At 46.5% G+C, this 22,390-nt stretch overlaps 1 protein-coding gene across 2 annotated transcripts in view; it reads left to right on the top strand.

Annotated features, from left to right (window-relative positions):
* The first annotated feature begins 770 nt into the window (after positions 1-770).
* Positions 771-22,390, top strand: part of Mpzl1 (myelin protein zero like 1) — a 42,830-nt gene continuing 21,210 nt past the window's right edge. For both annotated transcript variants that reach the window (XM_057770184.1, XM_057770185.1), the window contains exon 1: positions 771-988. In XM_057770184.1, coding sequence (XP_057626167.1) covers positions 898-988 — 91 coding nt within the window. In that variant the 5' untranslated portion in view covers positions 771-897. The remainder of the gene's footprint in view (positions 989-22,390) is intronic.

The raw sequence follows: 22,390 nt of genomic DNA on the forward strand, positions 1-22,390 counted from the left end.
CGCAGAGTCCTCCCACTCTTCAGGATGTGTATGCAGCAGTCCCTGTTCCAGACTAAGGAAGTTCAAAATCAAGGTGAGAAGCTTTTCCACTCCTAACTTTTCTTGTACAGGCAGAGGGACATTGGTATGCTAAACAAACAGCACCTACACACGCTCGTGTGTTCACCGGTGATCGAGCCGGCAGGAAAGAGTTTCAGCTCCCATTCCTTCCCAGGCCTTTGAAAACCCAAAGAGGTAAGGGCAAGGTGGAGACTTCTCAGGTTGCAACACAAACGATCAGGTAAAAACTGACCCTGGGAGAAGGTCGAGGCGATGGTGGCTCCTTTTCTGTCTGGACCACTGCATGTAAGTCTCTCCTCAGCTCACTCTCTCTCCATCCCCTCCCCCACCCAGGAGTATCCAAGCAGATCCTAGTTAGAGATGAGATCAGGACTTGGAAAATTACCACCCGGAGGAAAATGAAGAGAACTGTGGGGCTGATTCCAAGCGAGGAGAGCAGACCCTGGCGGCGGCGGGCCGGTGGGCAGCCCAGGGCCAGCCACGCAGGCAGGATCAACGTCGGGCGGCTGCAGAGGCGCAGTACGAGGGTACGCCGCACGGACACACCAAGGGTGGGACCCGGGGGGCGGGGCCTTCCTCGAGGAGGGGCTGGCGGGCTCTCGAGTTGTCCAATGGTCCCCTTCACGGGTTGTCCGGAAGACCAATGAGCGGGCAGCGGGGCGGGCACAGGGGCTGGGGCTGGGCGGTGGGCTGGCGGGTGACCACTGGGGGCCGGGAGCGGGGAGCAGTGGCGTGGAGCTGTCCTCGCGCTCGCACCCGGGACCCGGAGCTGCGGGGTTTGAGACCGGCGAGCCGACCGCTGCGGGGACCCGGGCCGAACGGAGCGGCGGGAGCAGGATGGCAGAGACCGTCGGAGCCGTGGCTCTGATTGTAGCCCCGGCCCGCCGGCGCTGCCTGTGGTCGGTGCTGGCCGCGATGCTCGGGCTGTGTGAGTGCTGCGGGGCCGGGCCGGGGCCGGGAGGGGGGCTCCGCGGCCGTGCGCGCGCTCGGGGCGCCGCGGAGGGGAGGGGGCGCGGTCTGCGCGCTCCGGGGCTCGGGCATGCTGCCCGGGGAGCGCGGCCGGGAGGCGAGCAACCTCTTTCTTTGGATCCCTGAACGTGGAGGAGGAGGGGGCTCCCTTGCCTTGCAGCTTTCCGGGGCGCGGGGGGGGGTAGTCCCGGGAGCTTACTCACGGTCTGTCCCCTGCCGTCACCTCCTGGTGATTCTGGGTCTCCCGAGGCCTCCTGGGAATCCGACTCTGGAATTAGGATTCTCCACCTTTGGGAGATGGCGGAAGGTTGCAGGACTTTTCATCTATAGGGCCTTTGTTGGTTTATTTCCTTGTTTAAGCCAGTGGTTTTCTTTTACCTGGTAAGATCCATTCTTAAGCTTCCGTGGTAGAAAAAAACCCCTGAGGATCCCATTTGTCTCACCTCTGGGGTCTGCAAATCCCAGAGAAGAAATTTATGTTAGTTCTGAAGTAGAATGCAAAGGCTTAAAAGAATTTAGTTGAATTCGTGTTAATGCCAAACATGAATTCGTATTAGTGCCAAACATTGGCACCATAATTAGACAAGAAGTAGAACATTTACAAAGCATACTTTTACTTTGATTTAAATAACCCCCTCTCGGCCCCTTACCAAATAACCAGACTCAAGTTTTTGATAAAGGGCTCCGGCTCCGTTTATATGGATTGGATGAGCAGTTTTATGGGGCGTCTGAAGTAGTGTCTGCCTCAGGACTTTGTGTGTGTGTTGTTCAAAGCAAAGTACTTGTTTCTGTCTCAGAATTCGGTTAAGTAGTGGTTACAGAGAGCCAACTGCTAAGAAAACACGGAGGGGGGGGGTCCCGATTTCTTTTGTTGTGCAAAATGTAATTTGTTCAATGTTCATTACTCAGTGTAAGAGTTCCGAATGTAGTAACCAGAGACATGGGTGAGAGTCTGTTGGATTACCAACTTTCATTTAAACTAGTTGTTAATAGTGTAGATGTGAAAACCGACAAAGGTTCACTTTCTGTGTTAGATGGGGATCTCTTCTGTGTTTTCCTGTTTCTCCTAAAGAAAAGGTGGGTTTTTGTTTTTTTTTTTGGGGGGGGATTTGTGTTTAAGCAAAGAGCCCAGAATAGACCATAACTCCGTTTTATCAGAACTCCTGTGGGCTGAATTGTGTGGTGCCAGACATTGCGGTTGAGGGCAGGGCAGTCAGAGTGGTCTTTGGGGTTTTAAAAGCAGAAGCAGAGACATTGATGTTATGACTGATACCAGTCTTTTTTTTTTTTTTTTTTTTTTTTTTTTTTTTTTAAGAAGCCAGGTATGGTGGCTGACACCTAAAATCCCAGCACTTGAGGAGCAGGAGACAGGAGGATTGCCATGAATTTGAGGCCAGTCTGGGCTGATTTGAGGGTACTACACATTAGGGTTCATCTTTTACAAAAAGTTCTTTTGAGACAATACCTCATGTTATTCAGGCTGGCCTTGAACTTGGTATCTTCCTGCCGCCACCTCCTAAGTGGTAGATTAAAGGTGTTTACCACACCCTACTGTCGTGGTCTGGAGATTACTTTCACGTGTCCTGGACTGACCTCCAGCTCCAGGGCTCAAGCTGTTCTGCCTCAGCCTCCAAGCACCTGGGACTACAGGAGCACAGCATCACGCTCATCCGGAACAGCTTCTCAAATTCTGTCCAGTTACTTAGCAAATATCTTATTTGTTTGTTTTTCAAGACATGGTTTCTCTGTAGCTTTGGAGCCTATCCTGGAACTAGCTGTTGTAGACCAGGCTGGCCTCAAACTCACGGAAATCTGCCTGCCTTTGCCTCCCGAGTGCTGAGATTAAAGGCATGCGCCACCACTGCCGGGCTAAGAGGTCACAGTCTTTACCTAAGATGCCAGGTTATTAAGAAGTCAAAATAGTCAAATCAGTTAAAAACAAAAAAAAAGTAGAAAGTGGAGATTTATTCATTGTGGCCACTTTGGGAAGACCAGAGATCCAGTGACCAGTGGAGTTGCCAGCCCACCTTCAGGGTCCTGAAAAGTTTGAAGTTTAAATAGAGGGCTAGAGGTATATGCAAGTCTAAGTGGCCAGGTCAAGGTATGGGTTCACCCACTATAGGCCCATCATTATCCGGGCTTCCCTCGCTCCAGCAAGGTGGTCCAGCAACTTGTTAGTGTTGCAAGGTGCTGACTGTAACATTTTAGCGAGGAAGATACAGCCTGGAGACTTGATTGGGTTCTTTTCCTGGACTGAAGTTTGCAGAGGCCTGCCATTGAATAAGTAGATTAAACGCTACAGATAACCAGTGTTGTCATCTGGGGTCGTATTTCTTGCATCAAAACTCCCAGCCCCAGTCCCTTTTCTTCTTTCTTATTCCCCTCAGCAGTCACATCCGTGCTATATGCCTACACATTTAGGCTAACGTTAGATGGAAAGAACCCGGCCCGAGAAGTTAGAGCACATTAAACATGCACATGTACACAGCCAGGACTCTTGCCTGCTGGGAGCACGGGTCACGGGGTGAAATGTTTACGAACCTACTGACCCTGTTATGTGCTCATCCGCATTGGTCCGGTTTGTGTTCTTTCTGCTGTTTACAGCTGAAAATTATCTTTTCCATGTTTATTCTTGGCTTTCCCACTAATGATGATATAAATCACCACGGAGGCTGAAGTAGAAGAAGGTCGGAAAGCCCAATTACTAGATGCTGATGATTTACTGATTTCCTTGGAGCACTGCTTGTCCTACCTATTTGCCAAACGTGACTTTACTTGCTTCCTGAAACAAAAGGACATGGAGGGATAGCTGAAACAAGGGGTCGTCGCCCTTAGCAACCCACTAACTGCCGGTGTGCTTCTGTAAAATTCTCTCAATTGCCCACCCCACCTGTGGTTGTAGAGTATTAAATGAGAATATGAACTGGACCTGGGGTGGAGGCCTTTCAGGAACTATCCTGGCTTCAGTCCACCAGTGACAGCTCCTCGCTTCCACCCTCACTGGTGTCGTGTGCTTATTGCAGAAGGATTCCCGCAGCAAGGCCTAGGAAAGTGCCTGGACCACTTGGGCAGTGTCCAGGGAATTCAGTACTGTCGGGTGCACTCATTGGCTAGCACACTGACTTGACTTATTCGCAAGTTGAAGTTTGTTACCCAAAAGGTTGAAGTGGAGGAACTTTTGAATTTTAATCTTCTGTTTAATTCGTTTACATATATTTGTTTGAGACAGGGTCTCACCCTGTATATAGCCCAGGCCGACTTCAGACTCACCTCGTAGCTCAGCCTGGCCTTGAACTCACAGTAATCCTCCTGTGTTGGCCTCTTCTGAGTGTTGGGTTACTTGTGTGAGCCAGCACTTTTGACTTGAGTTTTAAAATCAGTTAAAGCTTTCTAAGATTGTAAAGTATGTAGATAATGTACCTTAAACAAAATGTTGAAATTGGGGTCTAAAAATCTGTGTGTCAGGTACTTCTTGCCTATAAAAAAACCACAAACTGCCCCCTGACACTCCGGCAAGCTCCAGGGGAGCACAGAGTCCTTATGCAGTCACTTCTTCCAATCTACCTTTCTGTAGTCATCTGTTGGCCACTCACACAATGACCCCCCACCTATAGGAGTCCCTGTTTTCCTGAGGTCCTGCTCCCCTCAGGCTGTTTCCTCCTACTCTGGCCTCCTCTCTTCCTCTTCTTATGTCTCTGTTACCATTACCAGAAAACACCATCTTCAGAATGTCACCCCACTCTTCAGTGCCCTCTCCCAAGCCCACCACAAGTTGCTGGAACTCATCAAGACTATGGTCTTGCTCCCCACCACCGTGCCCCCCCCCTCGGTGTCTTAGTCACTTCCTGGCTGCTGCTCCCCCTCTCCAGCTATCCACAGCCCATTGTTGGAATCATTTCCTGGCAAACACTCTTCCCTTTCCAGCACTCTGGCCCTTCCTTGTGTGCACCTGGCAGCCCCTCAAGTCTGTAAGAACTCCACCGCTGCCTTGCGTCTGCTCTTGCGTCGGCTGCTGTGTCAGTGCCCCCCTTCCAGCTCTTTCTTCCTGTTTTACAGTACAGGCGTCCTGTAGAATTCGTCTTGTTAAGAAGCCTGACTTTGCCTTCATAGTGTCTGTGCTCCATTTAATAATAACCGAGTCTTGTCATCTGAAAGCTTTGGGATTTGATGTTTACATTGAGAGTCTTTTATTCCCCCTAGCTTTCTTTCTCTTCCTACTCTTCTCTTTAGTCCCTGGTTTCGGGTGCTTTGTTTCCAGTCTTTTCCTCTGGTCTGTGTTCTCTTTAGCAAATGCCAGGGGGAAACCGAGATAGACGGCATCAGAGCTTTCTGGTCATGGAGGTTCACCCATGAATTCCCTCCTGATGAATGGAGCTCCCACAAGCACGCATGCTGAGAAGGGGGGCTGGACAGTCTCAACTCCACAGGGCTGGCGAGACTGCTGCACAGGGCTGGCGAGAGTGCTGCACAGGGCTGCCCTGCGAACCTTGACCTGTTTACGGCACTGTCTGGGCTCACAGGCTCGTAGCTAGGGCAGTGGTTCTCAACCTTCTAATTACTGTGCGACCGTTTAATACAGTTCCTCATGTCATGGTGACCCCCCCACCATAAAATTATTTTCGTTGCTACTTCATATCTATAATTTCCCTACTGTTATGAATTGTGATGTAAATATCTGATGTGCAGGATATCTGACATGTGACCCTGTGAAAGGCTGTTGGGGTCGTGACCCACAGGTTGAGAACCACTGAACTGGGGATGAGGTTGCCCAAGGCCCAAACTCACAAAAGCTCCAGGAAAGGCTAAGGATGCTTAGGTCCTGTCAATGCTTAGAGACAATTTGGGCAGAGAAGTAATGCACATAAAATAAGTAGGACCGAGATTTTACACTTGTTACTAATTATGGTAATTCTTCAGAGAAAAGAGAAGCTAAAAGCCTTTTATGAAGGTAGGGTACAAAGCAGTGAGTTTCACCATGACGTTCAGTGCGTATGTGTCACAAATGTTCTGTTTCCTCCTCCCCGCTACTGTCTCTTGATAAATAATTCCTTAGGGCATAAGTGCTGTCCAGTGGGAACGAACCTCAGTGTCCTGCTGACTTACCTATCATTAATTCATTTCTGTCCCCAGAACCTGACAAGGCAGGTTCTCCCTCATCTGAGATGTGCAGGACCAGAGTTGCAGGTGGCTTTTTTCTTAAACTTTGGAATGTCTGCATCAGCATATTCTTACTGAGATGTCTTAGATGGGACCAAGTCTGTGATGCAAATTCATTTGTTTAATAGACAACATTTATAAGGAACTTGAAGGTGATTTTATACAATATTTTTAATACAGTCATGTTTTGGTATTTATTTACTTATTTTGGTTTTGTGAAATAGGATCTTTGCTTTGTCTCTCTGGCTGACCTTGAATTTACTCTGCAAAATTTGGTTTAGGAATTGATGACTTCACATTGCTTCAGGAGGGTGTGAAACAGTTCATAACTCTTTGGAGAGCAGGGTTGGCATAAGAGTAGGGAAAGGAACTGGCTCGCCTGAAAGCGCCTGTGTGTGTGTGTGTGTGTGTGTGTGTGTGTGTGCAGGTATAAGCCAGAGATCAACCTTGGGTATCATTCTACCTTGGTTGTGCTTATTTAAATTCAAAAATAATTAATTTATTCATGTAAGTATTTTTCATGCATGTATGCAAATGTGCCATGCCTATACAGTATTTGAGGGTGTCAGATTTCCTGCAACTGGAGTTACAGACGGTTATAAGACTCCACGTGGGTGCTGGGAACTGAACCCTGGTTCTCTGCAAGAGCAGTCAGTGCTCTTAACCCCAGAGCATCCTTCCAGCTACACACACAAACACACACACTCACACAGACACACACCTTCCTTATTCTTTCTTATGATGCTGTGGTGCCCTCTTAGCCAAAACTTACTTAAACATTTTCTTTGAGAATTCAAATGAGCATATGGTTTTGAAAATTATTTTTAAAATGCCAGTGTGACTTAGAAAGTTTCATGTTAGCTTTCTCAAAGGGTCTTGATCTATCTCTACTGGTAACATGATTCTTTTGTAAGAGGCTATTTGACTATTTTGTACACTGGTCAAATAGGCATGGCGTCATACTTGGTGATTTGGCAGAGTTGGTTGTTCTGGGCACTTCTTGAGAGGTCTCTGGTGAGTGCTCATTGTTGGGGAGAATGACCCTGAGGAATTGAAAAAGTTTTTATCCCATTGGACAGGTATAGTGAGTCAGGAAGCAAAAGATACATTTATCTGAAAGTGACCGGGAAAGTCTTGGATGAATGAGATGCCCTGAAGTGTCTATGTTATGTAATTAACAGTGTGTGTTCTTTCCCCCTTGGTTGTGTTGGTGTCTCTGTGTGTGTGTGTAACTCACAAAGAGCAGTAAGCTTTGCTTTGATCAATACAGCTGGCCAGTAGGTGGTAAAATGTCCAGAGATTCTGAGACATGGTGGATGTGGGTTTCTCTGGTAAGCAAGGATGAATTTACATGGAAATCCTGAGTGTACACAGCACATTTGCTGCTCATCGTCAGTGACTGCTCCGGCCACTGCGTAGCAATCAGCAAAGCCCACAGGAAGCTCAGACTCATTTGACAAAGTCCTTTTACTTCTAACTTAGCTCTCCTGCACGAGGACAGGTTTATTGTATGCGTTGGTAAAGTGAGCATGGAGTCAGGAAGAAAGTAACCTTGGCATTATTATTATTATTCACATCCTGATTTTGCTCAGTGTGGCCTGGATACCTTCAATAAGTCACCCTCCTGGCCTAGAGTATTTTCATCTGTGAAATGAACCCGAGCCAGACAGTCTCGAGGCCTGTAATACACGGGAACCCTTAATTAGGAGGTAGTGTAGGGCTGCTGTGACTGGCAGCTGCCCAGGGCAGCTAACCTGGTCTGAATGCAAGTGTAAGGACTCAAGAGCACACAAGGAAGTTAGGTCTCGAAACTGGGCTCGGGGCCCCAGCAACATCCCTGAATTATAGTAGTTCACATGTCTGCAGGAGTGGGTAAAATCCCATATTGTTTTTCCCTCTCATATTGATTTTGTTATAATTTCAGACCTAAGGAAAAGTTGCGGAAGAATGCAGGGAATCCCGTCTGCCTTCACCAGATTGTTTTCATCTCTCTCCTCTCCCACCTTGCTCAGCATCAGCAGTGATGCTTCCTGCCCCACAAGTACTTCACTGCACACTCTGTAAAGACACTTTCTCGTATAATCACAGTGTCATCATCAAAATCAGGAGCTGAATATTGGAATTGTGTTATTATCCGGTATGTGGCTTTAATTTGCCAGTTGTCTTAAGATCATCCGTATAACATGGCAATCCCTGTCTCTACTTACCTATAGTCTGGAGCACCCCCACCCCCCGCCTTTTAAACATTCACACCAATATCTTTAAATATAAATAGCAGAGCAGGTGATATTGTAGACCGTCCCTTGTCTCATCTGTCTGGTGATTCAGGCTCTCCATTTGGCAGGAATGTCACAGGAACGACACTGTCGGCTCAGGCCACCAGGACACACTGGCCTGTCTCTGGTGCTGTGTTGCTCCGTAGTAAAGAAACCATCTTTTCGTGCTATCTTATGAGGGATATTTTGTAACTAAGGAAGTGTTTGGTAAGATTACCATCAAAGTGATTGTGGTATTTGAAAATACAGCTTCAAGAGCTTATATCAGGTATTTGATGAGTATATAAGATTCATTTCTTCGCTCTTTTTTGGAGACAGGGTTTCACTTGTAGGGAATGCACTATGTAGATCAGGCTTACCTTGAAACGCAGAGACTGGTCTCTCTCTGCCTCCTGAGTCTCTAGAATTTATTATTAGTTATTTAAATTAGGTATTTTTTTTTAAATATCCCTTTGTGCTATAGAGATGGTTTAGCTGGTAAGAGCCTGTTTTATTGACATTTTCATTCTGATAAAGCTGTGCACAACAGGAGGGGAGGGACTCAGATGTTCCCATCCCTCTTGTGTTTTATTTCCTGTCCAAGTGTGAGCATTTGCACCTGAACACTTTCTGGCTGTGGTAAATTGATGCTGGACACACTCACCAGATTTTTGTAGGAGCCAGAGAGCACTTGATTCAAGCATTCTTTATTTTAGTTGAAAATGAGTACTCAGACATTTTATTAACTATAGCATCAGTGTTGAGAAATCTTTTTTTTTTTTTCGAGACAGGGTTTCTCTGTTAGCTTTGGAGCCTGTCCTGGAACTAGCTCTTGTAGACCAGGCTGGCCTCGAACTCACAGAGATCCGCCTGCCTCTGCCTCCCGAGTGCTGGGATTAAAGGCGTGCGCCACCACCGCCTGGCCAGTGTAGAGGAATTTTAAAAGAGCACCAGTTAACCTATCTGTCCTTGTTGTGTTTTTGATTGGTTTTGATTTGTTTTGTTCAGTGTGCTTTCTTAGTGCTAGTAAGGATTAAACCGAGGGTCCTGTGCATGCCAAGCAAGTGTTCTACCACTGAGTGCATCCCAGTTCATTTTAAATTATGGGTTGTTTTGTTTTTTAGATAGTCTCAATATATAGCCAAGGCTAGACTGGTCCTCACTGTGTTGCACATTCTGGCCTTAAACTTGTGGTCCTTGTGCTTCTGCGACCTGAGTGTTGAGATTTCTGTCATGTCTGGCTCCATCAATCCCTTTGAAATGTATCTGGAAGTATGCTGGGTACCGGGACATAAAGACTGCCAAGAAGTTATTTGTCCAGGGAGCTGGGAAGATGGCTCAGCCACTAAGAGCTCTTTTTCAGAGGACCTGAGTTTGGTTCCCAGCACCTACATTGGGTGACTCACAACCTCCTGTATAACTCCAGCCCCAAGAAATCCAGCACTGTCTTCTGGCCTCCATAGGTACCTGCATACATGTGGCATCCATATACCATACATACAGACGCACACATAGAGAAAAATAAGTCTTTAGTTGGGTATGGTGTCATATACTTTAATTCCAGCATGCTGGAGGCAGAGGCAAGCACATCTCTGTGACTTCGAGGCCAGCATAGTCTACAAAAAGTGTTTGTTTTTTTCTCTGGAATGTGTGTCAGTAGATTGCAGCCGTAGGATACCGTGCGGGTGGCAGGGTAGAACTGATCAAAACAGAGACATCTTTCCCAGTCTTGTCCAGGCTGAGCAGAAAATAAGCATTGTATGTGCAGAGGACTGAGTACTTCTGTGGGTGGGCGGGGGAGTCGGGTGGGGGAGACCATCACCGGCAGGTGTGGCGCCTCTCAGGTGGGAAGAAGAGAGGGAGGCCTGGTTTTGAAAAGCCTGAGGGGTCATGTTGGAGATTGTGGGTTTGGTGAAGCCAAGACGGCACTTTATTTTTTTTTTTTTTTTTTTGGTTTTTCGAGACAGGGTTTCTCTGTGGTTTTGGAGCCTGTCCTGGAACTAGCTCTTGTAGACCAGGCTGGTCTCGAACTCACAGAGATCCACCTGCCTCTGCCTCCCAAGTGCTGGGATTAAAGGCGTGCGCCACCACCGCCCGGCCAAGATGGCACTTTAAAATCAGAAACTAGCCAGGCAAAATTGCTTTCAAGTCGAATTTCACTGAGAACCTGCCCAAGGATAGCAGTAACAGACGCAGCTCCCTGCTGCCTGTAGCTCTGAAAACGATGAAGTGCTTCTCCCACCATTTAGCTCGCTTTCCTGTGTGTTCGGGATGCTCTTTGTTCCACTCTCGTCTGCTGTGGCAACACACAGGTAGAAATTTTAAGTTCTCAAAACCTAGCAGAGCAGTAGTGGTTCAATCCCTCTATGGAATCTGTAAATATTCTGGCCACTGTGCTGTAGAATAAATGCTGCTTCGTGTTTCATTTCTTCCTAATGTACATTTCTAACCATTAAGATCATGTCAGCTTGCACACTTTTAGAGATTTGTGTGTGTGTGTAATGCGGGGACTTTGTTAACTCAGATGTTGTTACTTTTTTGCTATGTGCATATTTTAAAAGTATTTTTAAGAAGACAATAGAGCATTGCCTTAGTCTCTTGAAAAGTTCAGGTTCATAACATTTATTTTACCAGTAAACTTTGCTATGTCTGAACTTAGTCAAATGCCAGTGAAGCTGGGCTCGTCTGCCGCAGGCCTGGTCCTGACTGCCTCTTCTGTATTCCAGAGAGGGGTCTTAGGCTCTCGAGGGCATTTCAAGGTTTCAATGTCAGAGTGTCTGAGGGTAGAGGGTGAGACCCATGCATGCGTATTTTGTTTGTACTCTTTTCCTAGTTTGAGACTGGGTTGTACGTCGCCCATGCTTAGCCTTGAACGGCCTGAGTAGACAAGGGTGGCCTTAAATGCTCCACGTCATCTCTATCTCCCATGAGCTGGGATCATAGCATTGCCACCACACCTGGCATGCCTTGCTTTTAAAAGCAAAATGTATGTTTCCATTTGTGTGTTTATACCACATGTGTGTAGATGTCTGAAGAAACCAGAAGAAGGCATTAGATCCCCTGGAGCCGGAGTTACAAGGAGGTCACGAGCTGCCTGACTTAGGTACTTGGGACCAAATTCAGGTCCTCTGAAAGAATAGCAAACACTCTTAACCACGAGCTGGCTCTCTAGCCCCAAGTGCTTTTAAGTGAACTGTATTTTTTTTTTTAAGTTATTTGGGTTGCACAGCAAAATTAAGAGGAAGATGCAGCTGCTTCAGTCCCCCACACTCTGTGTAATCTCCCGTGTCAGGTCCTCCACCAGAGTGGTGCGTGTGAGAAGGCTGTGGAATGTGTGCTGGGACGTCATTGTCACCCAAAGGCTTGCACAGTGGGTCTCAACCTTCTAACGCTGCGACCCTTTAATCCAGTTCCTCCTGCTGTGCTGACTCTCAACCATAAAGTTATTTTCATCACTCCTTCAAAACTGTGCTTTTGCTACTGTTAGGAATCACAGTGTAACCATTTGTGTTTTCTGATGGTCTCGGGTGACTCCTGTGGAAGGGTCCTTCCATCCTGTGGGGGTCACAACCCACAGGTTGAGAGCCACTGCACAGGTGTTTGCAGTAAATGTTCACTTCTAGTGTGCCAAGCGGTAGACCTATCGTTATGAGCATGTATACAGTAGTTCTAGAGTTTTCCAGTAGTCTAGGGGAGCATCACCAACTTTTATTCATTCATTCATTCGCGTTTTGGGGAACATTTTTCTTGCCGTTGACCATGAGTGAGGTCTCTTCTCTAGTCATGGCAGTGATGTTTTCTGGTGTGGGCTAAATTTGTTTCCCACGTCTACTGACATACTGTATGCCATACCTCTAAGATTGAGAGTTCACACAGATTTAAAGACACAGTGATCTTTTGTCTAAAGGGAAATTTTAGAACACATTTCTGCACTTGGGAAGGATGAAGTATTGAGTAGTGAGCTCTCCATTGGTTATGCTTTCAACATGAGGTGTTATGTCATAACCTGAAGTAAAATTATCTGATTTACACAAAGTACCTTATTTTCATCTGCTTGCCAAGAACTGAGGACATGTTTGGATCCTACATGCATGTGCTCCAGGCAGGCCAAGGGCAGTGGTGGCATTTGTGTTGCCTGTTGGGTTGCATTGAGTTTTTGGTCTCTAGAGAAACCCATTGTAGAACACCCCCATATTACTCTTGGGAATTCAGGGGTGGGGACTGGGGCCTTCCCCATGCTCTGTAGATGTTTGTCTGTCTCAACAAGGCCTGTCAGTTCCAGGATAAGCTTGTAAGAATGAATGGTTGCTTGGGAAAAAAAAAAGCAGTCAGTCACAGGAGACGGAGATGAACAGTAAACACAGAGAGGCAAAGAAGCAAGACCAGACTTTATAGTCAAGTGATTAGCACAGTGACTGGCCTGATTCAGGACCTTTTGAATGTTTCTCGCTTCAGCAACAGAACAATCTTTGTTGGTCCCAAAAAAGTTCAGGATAGAGATGTGGCCAGCTGGACATGGATGGGAGTGGCAGGAACAGACTCTGAGAGATTGGGGAGTCCTGCCTGTCACTACAAGTACGTGGAAGTTTCTCTTAAACCGAGATCTACAGGTGAATTCCCTTTGCAGGAGACCTGTAGATGCCTCCTCCAAGGTGGTGGCAACCAATAGACTTTACCCTGATAATCTCCGTAGACGCTTTCTGTGATGGTGTCTTAAATCTTGGAATTTATTTCTTGTGAAGCAGTTAGGACTTTCCTGATTGAGCTTGGTGTAATGTTTTATTCTTTCATTCTTTCATTTAGCCTTCCCCCAGTGTTCAAACAAAACGTGGACACATTGAGCAGGGACCAGGAATTTGTCAGGTAACAGCAGAGCCCCAGTCCCCAGCTCTCTGATGGCTGTTGACAGCTGTCCTTTCTGCTGAGCGTGGCAGGAGAAGGCCAAAGAAAGGACAGGATGTCAAGGGAGCGCCAGGGTGACGGAAGGAAGCCAGGCCTGAAGCAGAGTCTCAGAGGGCAGAGGAGCGTGTTCCCCATCAATGAAGAGTTCTCTTGATGAGTATTTCGGGCTCACTGAATGGAGGATATTTTTGTAGCCACCCCTCACTTTCTTTGTGTCATTCAGCTAAGAGAGCTCCAAAATAGCATCCCTGACTGAGGGAAGAAAGGAACCCACTTGAGCTGCAGAGTGGCCCCTGGCCACCAACAGCAACCAGGCAGCTCTGCATCTGCGCACCTACTTAGGCACTATGCACCTTCACTGACACGCATGACCAGGGTGGCCCTGTTTCTATCCAGCTGGATTGTGCAGGCACAGTAGGCACTGCTGAATAGTGGTGGCGCGCGCCTTTAATCCCAGCACTCGGGAGGCAGAGGCAGAGGCAGGGGATCTCTGAGTTCGAGGTCATACTGGTCCGCAGAGCTAATTCCAGGACAGGCAGGGCTGCACAAAAATAAACCCTCTCTTGAACAAAAAAACAAACAAAAAGACAAAAAGGCATCTTCCCGGTCCTTACTAATGTCTTTCCCTCAGTTTTTAACTTGAAAAATAAAATGTGTAAGAGGAACTGACAGAAAGCACGGCTGATGGAGTAGATATTAAATAGCAGGCTGTACTCTGGTGCCACCATGTGCCTTGCTCCTGTGCCCCCTCCATGGCCCAGCAGTATCCACTTCCCTGAATGATCTTGTTTAGTGTTGTGTTTTGTTCCTTTCTGTTAAAGGGTCACATGAGTGCTCGTTGTAGGAGACGATATTAGCCCACCCCCATGACAGAATCAACAAACGGTAGGCCAGAGAGCAGTTTCTAAATGAATGAATTGGTTGTGCTCTTACTCACAAGAGAACATACTGACGACTTCAAAGCGCTTTGAAAGAAAGAAAAAGAAAGAAAGAAAATCAAAATCAAAGCAAACGCCTTCTTTCAATGTCAAGGGAAACCGTAACCGCCTCTTTTGAAATGATTAAGGTTTGAACAAAGCTGTGTGCTGTAGATGGCTGAGGATTGCTTCAACCCAGGGCCGTTTCAGGATCGCTGTCTGCCTGGCCTGGGGGAGAGTCTGTTTATTCACAACTGTGCTGTCTGTCCAGTTTGTTTCCAGCGAGTTTGTGAGTTTGAATTTATTTGGAATGATAAGGTCACCAGGGCATGTATAGGTGGAAGCCTCCCTGACTTCATATGACTTTAATAATTCAGACGATTAAAACAGGCCATGTCAGGAAAGGACCTCTTGGACAAACCGTGTTTAGATCTGCTTTCTTCAGGCCAGGTGGTGTGGCCCACGCCTGTAGACTCAGCTAGATGGATTGCCAGGTCAGAGTCGGCGTGACCGACTGCGAGACCAGACAGCGGAAGCAGATGCATTGTTCCTTGCTTGCTTCGTACTCCGTCTTTTCCTTGTGTTCTTTCCTAAGTGTTCTGGCTTCCCATCGAAAGTGCGAGCACAGCCAGGGTGGCGTCCTTTGCTTCTTAGAGCCTTGACCTTGCTCGGATGTTTCTGTCTGCCAGGTGTGTTCTAGGTGTCCTTCTCCTGAATCAAGCCCTGTGACCGCTCCTAGATCCATCAGCGAGCGTCCCTTCACTGCTGAAAGAGAAGTTTGGGCAGGCTGCACTCTGTTTTAGAAGCGCTATTCTCTAGGGCACCATAGCTGAAAGGTTCTTCCGGGGTTGTTTGTTTTCTTGACCTTTAAGCTCTAGCATAACTCAGCAAGGTTTTCTACTCCTTGTTGAACCAAGGGGGAAAATGGCAACTTCCATGGGTATGTGTGAGTTTATGTGAGTGTTGTGAGCCTCAGAAGTCAAGTATGGCAACATTTGGTAATCACTTCATCTTTTTATTCATTCATTTCATTTTTATTTTATTTCTAGGCAGTAGTTTTCCCTAAAGTCAACAGAAAAAACTCTTTTTCAAAAAGTGAGTTTTGGGGCCCAATGTTTAATACATTATGTCCAGGTTCTTTGTTTTGATTTTTTTCCCCTCCAATTGCTGTAATAAATGCTATGACCAGAACAGTCCACTCTAAAGGGAAGTCTGCGCGGGGACTCAAGGCAGGAATTGGAGCAGAAGCCATGGAGGAACTCTGATTACTGGCTTGGTCTCCAGGTTCTAATTCAGCTCCTTCTTTTACCTCCCAGGACCATCTGCCTACTGTGGGCTGGGCCCTCCCACCCCCACATTAATCGTTAGTCAAGAAAATGTCCCACAGACCTGCCTCTAGGCCGACTTGGTGAAGGCGTTTTCTCAACTGAGGTTTGTTCTGAGATGACTCCAGTTTATGTATAGTTTACGGAAAACTAACCAACACACACTGCAACAGTCATTTTCCTTCCCTTATGTTTTCACTCTTATGTTTTTAATTTTAGTTTTATTTACGCGTGTGTGTGTGTGTTTATGCACACAGATGGAAGTTGGAGTAGAATAGTGTGCGTGCCATAGTATGCAGTGGGGGTCAGAGGACAATGCCCAGGGGTCCGTTCTCTCCCACCATAGGCTTTAGGTCTCAGACTCGGGTTATTGGGCTCGTACAGCAAGCACTTTTATACTCTAAACTATCTAAACTATCTAGCTAGCAAATTTTATTTTCTTATTATCTTGAGAAGTATCAGATTTCCACATGGATTTTTTTTTTTTTTTAAGATACCATTATTTTCGGTTGGCCTTTCCCACCACCCTCTCCTCTCCGGTCCCTCTCCTCCTCCCTTCAATTTTGTTTTTATAGCGCATCTGTTCTGCTGTCCTTCCTCTCCTAGAATCTCTTCCTCTCACAGAAACCCTTCTCAGACACAGGCCCTTTGAGTCTTTTGGGTTCTTTACCTAAATGCACACACATAAAATTAGAAGCGAGGATCCGCATGTAAGAGAGAATGTGTGCTGTTTGTCTTTCTGAGCTTGGGTTACCTTACTTTGTGTATTTCCCAGTTCTCCCCATTTTCTTTTTTTCTTTTTTTTTTTTTTTTTTTTTTTGGTTTTTCGAGACAGGGTTTCTCTGTGGTTTTGGAGCCTGTCCTGGAACTAGCTCTTGTAGACCAGGCTGGTCTCGAACTCACAGAGATCCGCCTGCCTCTGCCTCCCGAGTGCTGGGATTAAAGGCGTGCGCCACCACCGCCCGGCCTCCCCATTTTCTTACGTGTCATAAGTTCAGGTTCTTTACAGCTGAATAAGATCCCATTGTGTGTATGTTCCACGTCTCATTACCATTCATCAGTGATATATATCTAAGATAACAGCCACTTTTTTGTTTTTTGCTATTACACCATGCATATAAATTTTAGATTTGAAAAGAATCCATTCGCTATTTTTCCGCAGTGGGATTCCAGCCTTTGGTGGCTGGAGTGTAACTCAGCACAGACCTTTCGGTGTCTGGGTGTTCTTCTCATTTGCGTGTGTAGACGTTGTAATTAGACCCTGAGAACTCCCTTTTATGACTCTGAAGCTGAGCTGTCTGAATCCATAATAATTTAACTATGTTTTCCTACTGTAATAATTAAAAGGGTGAGGGGCAGGTAGGACAAAGCAAGCCATTCCTAATTGTTTCAGACACCAGTGAAAGCTCCCTTTGCTTGGGCTGCACGGAACATAGCCTTGGAGGGAAACCTGCCTTCTTGTTTTCTCTCTGCTCACATAAGAGGGCATTTTTAACAAGACTCCAGCCCTGGTCATTTCGGAAGGTCAGAAAGGATTGCAGCGTGCTTGTTTAAAAGCACACTAGATTGTAGATTTTGCCATGGGAGAGAAACCATGTGCAGGTTTAAGCAAGAGAAACTGTTGCAGTGTGCTGGGTAGCAGCTGGCTGGATTCTAGCTGCTATTATTGCATAGAAACCACCTGCAGGTTGAGTCTGAGTTGGAAGAGGCGAGTCTGGTCTCAGAATGGAGGACCACGACCCAAAGGAGCCAGAGTCGTTGTGGAAGCCGTTTGTTGGTGGCCTGAGCTCTGAGACTACAGATGACAGCTTAAAGGAACATTCTGGGACATAAGGAGCTTTTGCAGACTGTGTGATGTGAGACCCTTAACAAAACCTTCCAGGGCTTTGGTTTTGTGACCTGTCCTTGTGTTGAAGAGGTTGTTGCAGTAATGTGTGCTGGACCACACAAGGTTGATTGGCATGTGGTGGGACCAAAGAGCCGTTTTTAGGGAGGGTCTGTAAAGCCTGGAGCCCATTTAACAGTGAAGAAAATCTTGTTGGTATTAAAGAAGATACAGAAGAATATAATCTGAGCGGTTCCTTTGAAAAGTATGGCAGCTTGAAACCATCTGCGTTCTGGAAGGCAGGCAGAGTGGGAAGAAAGAGGGGATTTGCTTTTGTAACTTTTGATGATCATGGCACAGTTGATGAAATTGTTGTTCAGAAAGCCAACTGCCAGTGGGCATGATTGTGAAGTGAAAAGAGCCATTTCTAAACAAGAGATGCAGTCTGCTGCATCGCAGGGAGGTCTATCAATGGGCATAATTGTGACGTGAGAAAGGCCTCAGGGCCATTAGACACAAGAGATGCAGTCTGCTGGATCACAGAGAGGTCGGGAGGTGGGTCTGGCAACTTGATGGCTTATATAGGAAACTTTGGAGGTGATTTTGGTCACGGTGGAAACTTTGGTGGAAGAGGAGGCTATGGTGGCAGAGGTGGTGACTGCAGATAGGTAGTTATGGAGGTGGTGATGGTGGATATAATGGGTTTGGAGGTTGGTAGTGGTCATGGATACAGTAGTAGAGGAGGCTGTGGTGGTGGTGGACCAGGAACTGAAAACCAATGTGGTAGATAATGTGGTGGAGGGAACTATGGCAGTGGTAGGAACTGTAGTGATTTTGGAGACTGTAGTGGACAACGGCATCAAGTTATGGGTCCGTGGATGAGGGCAGTGTTGGAGGATGGTGGTGTCTGTATGGAGGATGCTCAGATGGTCTGTATGGTGAGTGGTGTCTGTATGGAGGATGCTCAAATGGTCTGTATGGTGGGTGGTGTCTGTATGGAGGATGCTCAGATGGTCTGTATGGTGGGTGGTGTCTGTATGGAGGATGCTCAGATGGTCTGTATGGTGGGTGGTGTCTGTATGGAGGATGCTCAGATGGTCTGTATGGTGGTGTCTATATGGAGGATGCTCAGATGGTCTGTATGGGGCTGCCTGAGTCTCTGCTGGGAATAGTGGTGGATCTGATAGCAAAAGTTTAACAAAATGGCTACAGAAGAAAGCGAGGCATTGTCAGAAAAGCTGCAGGTTACTTTGGGACAATTCCCCCAAATACATTAGAGGAACTGTAAAGATAAAATCAGTCGCAGAAGGAACAATGGTCCACAGTCATAAAGGTCACTGCAGCTTAAACAGGAGACCCTTCTTGTTCAGGGCCACCATAGCATGGTTTGCAAGACACGCAGCTGTGTATCAATGCAGTGTGGTGTCAATTAGATGTATATTATGGAGGTCTGTAATCTATTGAAGCTTTTGCTTTTCATTACACTAGGTATATTACCCTGTAATATACCTGTAGAAGTTGTACCAGGCATAAAAGAAAATTAAGGAATTTTTAACTTATAAAAGGGAAGGAAGAAAACATGCAAGTTTAAGCAAGAGAAGCTGCTGCAGTGTGCTTGGTAAAAGCGGGTGGGCTTGAGCTGCTACTCTTGTAGAAACCGTGGGCAGGTTTAGGCCAAGGTTTCTTCACCAGCGGCCTTCTCCTGAGAAAGCTGTGCTGAGCATTTGACCCAATACTTTCCCTTTATCTCTCTTTATCTCTGCTCCTCCTGACTCTCGGAGACACTCCCAGGCTTGTCCTTCACAGTGCTCTCCACACTTAGATACATTCCTCACCTGCTGCCCGCCTGTTTGAGTGAGATGATGGGGTAATAATGCTTCAAGCAGTGTGAGGCCTGGCTTGATTCTGGGCCCTGTGGGCTGGGGCTTGAGCAGAGGAGTGATGGAATCCTACCTGGGTTCCTGACCTCTCTGTGGAACACGTGCAGCTAAGTGAGTAGGGATGAAAGTAAAGACACCAGTTCGAAGGCCATTGAAGTCATCTAAGTGAAAGTGGCTTAGACCAAGACTGTAGTACTGCATCCCAGAGAGATGCACGTGGTTTTTAGACAGCTCTGGAGCATGAGAGGAAAAGGACTCGGGAAGACTCTGGAAGCCTGGAAGGGTCATTTACACCAAGAGAAGGCCAGTGGACAGGAGTTAAGAGTTTGATTTGGATATATCAAATTTGGGACAGATGTCAGTTGTGTGTCCAGAGTCATCACTTTTAGGAGATACTTAACAGCCCTGACATAAGATGAGGTCGCAGAAAGGAACACTAAATGTACGTGGGTCCGAGGGATTATCCTGGGGCTCCTTAACTCGTGAAGGTGGGGGGCAGGGGAGAGACACAGGCAGCACAAAAGAGAATCCAGGGAGGATAATCTCCCAGAGCCAGACTAGGAAATTTAAAGGAGCAAGGTTGAACTCTGTCGGGTAAGATTCAGCAACTAACCATTGGCTAAACTGCCGGGAGGCCATTGCATTCCTTAGCAAGGACATTTTGGTTGGAGGAGTGGGGATGCTAGTCTGAACTGGGTTTCTTCGTGAGGAAAAGAAGGTAGAAATTAGATGCTGGACCTGTCTGGAGTTCATGTCTGGCTCTAAGAGTTACGTGTCCACATTAACTGGTGAGAGGCTGTCTCGGCATGAAAGGCCCCTTGCTTTAGTCACCAACTGTAAGGAATTAAATCAGACCCGTCTCACACAGACTGCTAAAAACCTGTTAGATAGCTGGCTAGGGTTTTTTTTTTTCCCCTCAAAATTCTTGACTCTAAACTCTGCTGCTGCCTGGTTTTTGTTTGTTTGTTTTTTGGTTTGTTTGTTTGTTTGTTTTTTAATAGACACAGGCCAGGCTAGCTTCTCCTCACCATTGTCCTGCCTCAGGCTCCAGCACCGGGGCCTCAGGCCTGTGTGACTTTACCTAGTTACCCCCAGTTCCTCATGCAACATTCTGTAGGAAAGACCCCTTTGCAACTGGGCCCCTAGGCAAGGCTCTAACTTCACAGAAATCCATGGAAAACTTTGTCTATGGGTTTTAGAGACAGGAGTTGCAGGTTCTTACCATCTGAAGCAAACGTCTGGAAACCACAGTCAGTCACAGTGGCAGGCAAGATAGTCCTTCTGCCATGAGCTGGTTAACTGGTCTCTCTTGTGCTTTGTCTTTGGTTGGTTCTGAACCCAACTCCCCCAGGGCTGCTTTTCTGCCTGCCCACAATTGCAAGGCACGCCTTTTGTTTGCTTCTAGTTTCAAAGAAAGGCTTATTTTGAGGTTTGGACCACAAATAATAATCCATTGTTCCCTATAATAATAATCCACCCTCTTTGAGTAGAAAAAAAATTTGCCTGATGCAGTGTGGCTATCAGTTTATTTAAAAGAATAGCCAAAGTGCCCATTATATTCTGAGAATAAACATTTGCAAGATGGTTGGGAGGAATGAGGGGGTGCTCTTTTTCTCCTTGACTAGAGCCTCATTAAGCCTTGGGGAGAAAACGGCTGTCAGTCCGGTGACAATGCTCGCCTGTTACATTCTAAGTAATTGAACACAGCAGGTATTTATTTCTTCTAAGAATACCTTATTTTGCGGACTGGTATTTTTAAGTTAACAGTTTCAGGGCAGATGCATTTAGCTTGTGAAAGTGCCTCTGTTTTGAGTGAAGACTGTCTTAGCAAGGCTGTGCCTCTATCTGGTCCCACAGTGGCCTCTGATTACAGATCTTACATGGGGGGTGCATTTTAAAATTGCAAATGGCAGACACATTTTAATTAGCATTCCCTGGACGTAGGCTAGCTGATCAGACCTGGAGCGTGACATGCCAACCCAAACCAGTGTGGTCTGGTCAGCTCTTTCTAGAGTACCAGTGTCCCAGCACGGAATTTTTAGGGGAGGTAAGATTTCACTCATAAAACCAAATACATATTTTTCTGCCTTGAGTCTTTTGTGGGAAAAGTATCAGTTAAGTACTAACAAGTATGTCTTAGACTAGTTTAATGCTTTGAACATGAGTGGGGTAAAACTTAATGTGATAATAACTGCTGTATATCAGAATCAGATGAATATAAAAAGTAAGAATAATGTCTTCATGTTATTAAAAATACCCCCCCCCCCCAAACCTCAAGAAGGCTTTTTTAAAAGTTTGTTGCTTGTCAGTTTTGGTTTTTCAAGACAAGGTTACTCTGTAACTTGCATCATTACAGGCTGACCTCGAACTCACAGAAATCTGCTTGCCTCTGCCTCCCAAGTGCTAGGATTAAGGACATGCACTACCACACCTGGCTACCTATGGAGGCTTTCTATGGGTGAGCGGCCCACTGTGGAACAGCCAGTGTTTCCCGTTGCATTAGTTACTTTTCCGTTGCTGTGCTGAGATATCCCCATGAAAGCAGGTTACAGGAGACAGGGCTTGCCGTGGCTCACAGTTCTAGGGTCCAGCCTGCCTTGAGGAGACGTTATGGCAGCAGCTGGAGGCTGCTGGAGGCGGTCAGTCACAGTGTGTCCGATCCCTGAGTCAGAGAAGTAGCAAATGCTAGTGTTTAGTTTGCTTTTTCCTTTATTCAGTGCAGGGTCTCAGCCCATGCAGCGGTATCATCCACAGTTACTTCAGGGTTCTACCTCACCTGAGGCCTGTCTCCCAGGTCCTGTCGAGCTGACAGTAATATCCAGCACATTCACGACAACCTGGGGCTTAGAAAGACATCAAGGAAGCCTTGGAGGATATTGCTAAGGGAGAGAAGTCACTCTGAAAAGGCTCCCTCTCTGACTGCAACTGTACAGTATTCTGACGAAGACAGAAATTTGGAGACAGCGAAAGGCCAGTGGTTGCCAGGAGCTGGAGGCCATGCTTCAGCAGTGGAACTTGGGACAGTGAAATATTACACGTGATACCTTCATGAGGGATGTACACTCTTAGACTCGCTGTTAAAATCCATAGGACTTAGAGA

The sequence above is a fragment of the Chionomys nivalis genome, chromosome 5, assembly GCF_950005125.1.
Source record: "Chionomys nivalis chromosome 5, mChiNiv1.1, whole genome shotgun sequence".
In the NCBI taxonomy this organism is placed as follows: Eukaryota; Metazoa; Chordata; class Mammalia; order Rodentia; family Cricetidae; genus Chionomys; species Chionomys nivalis.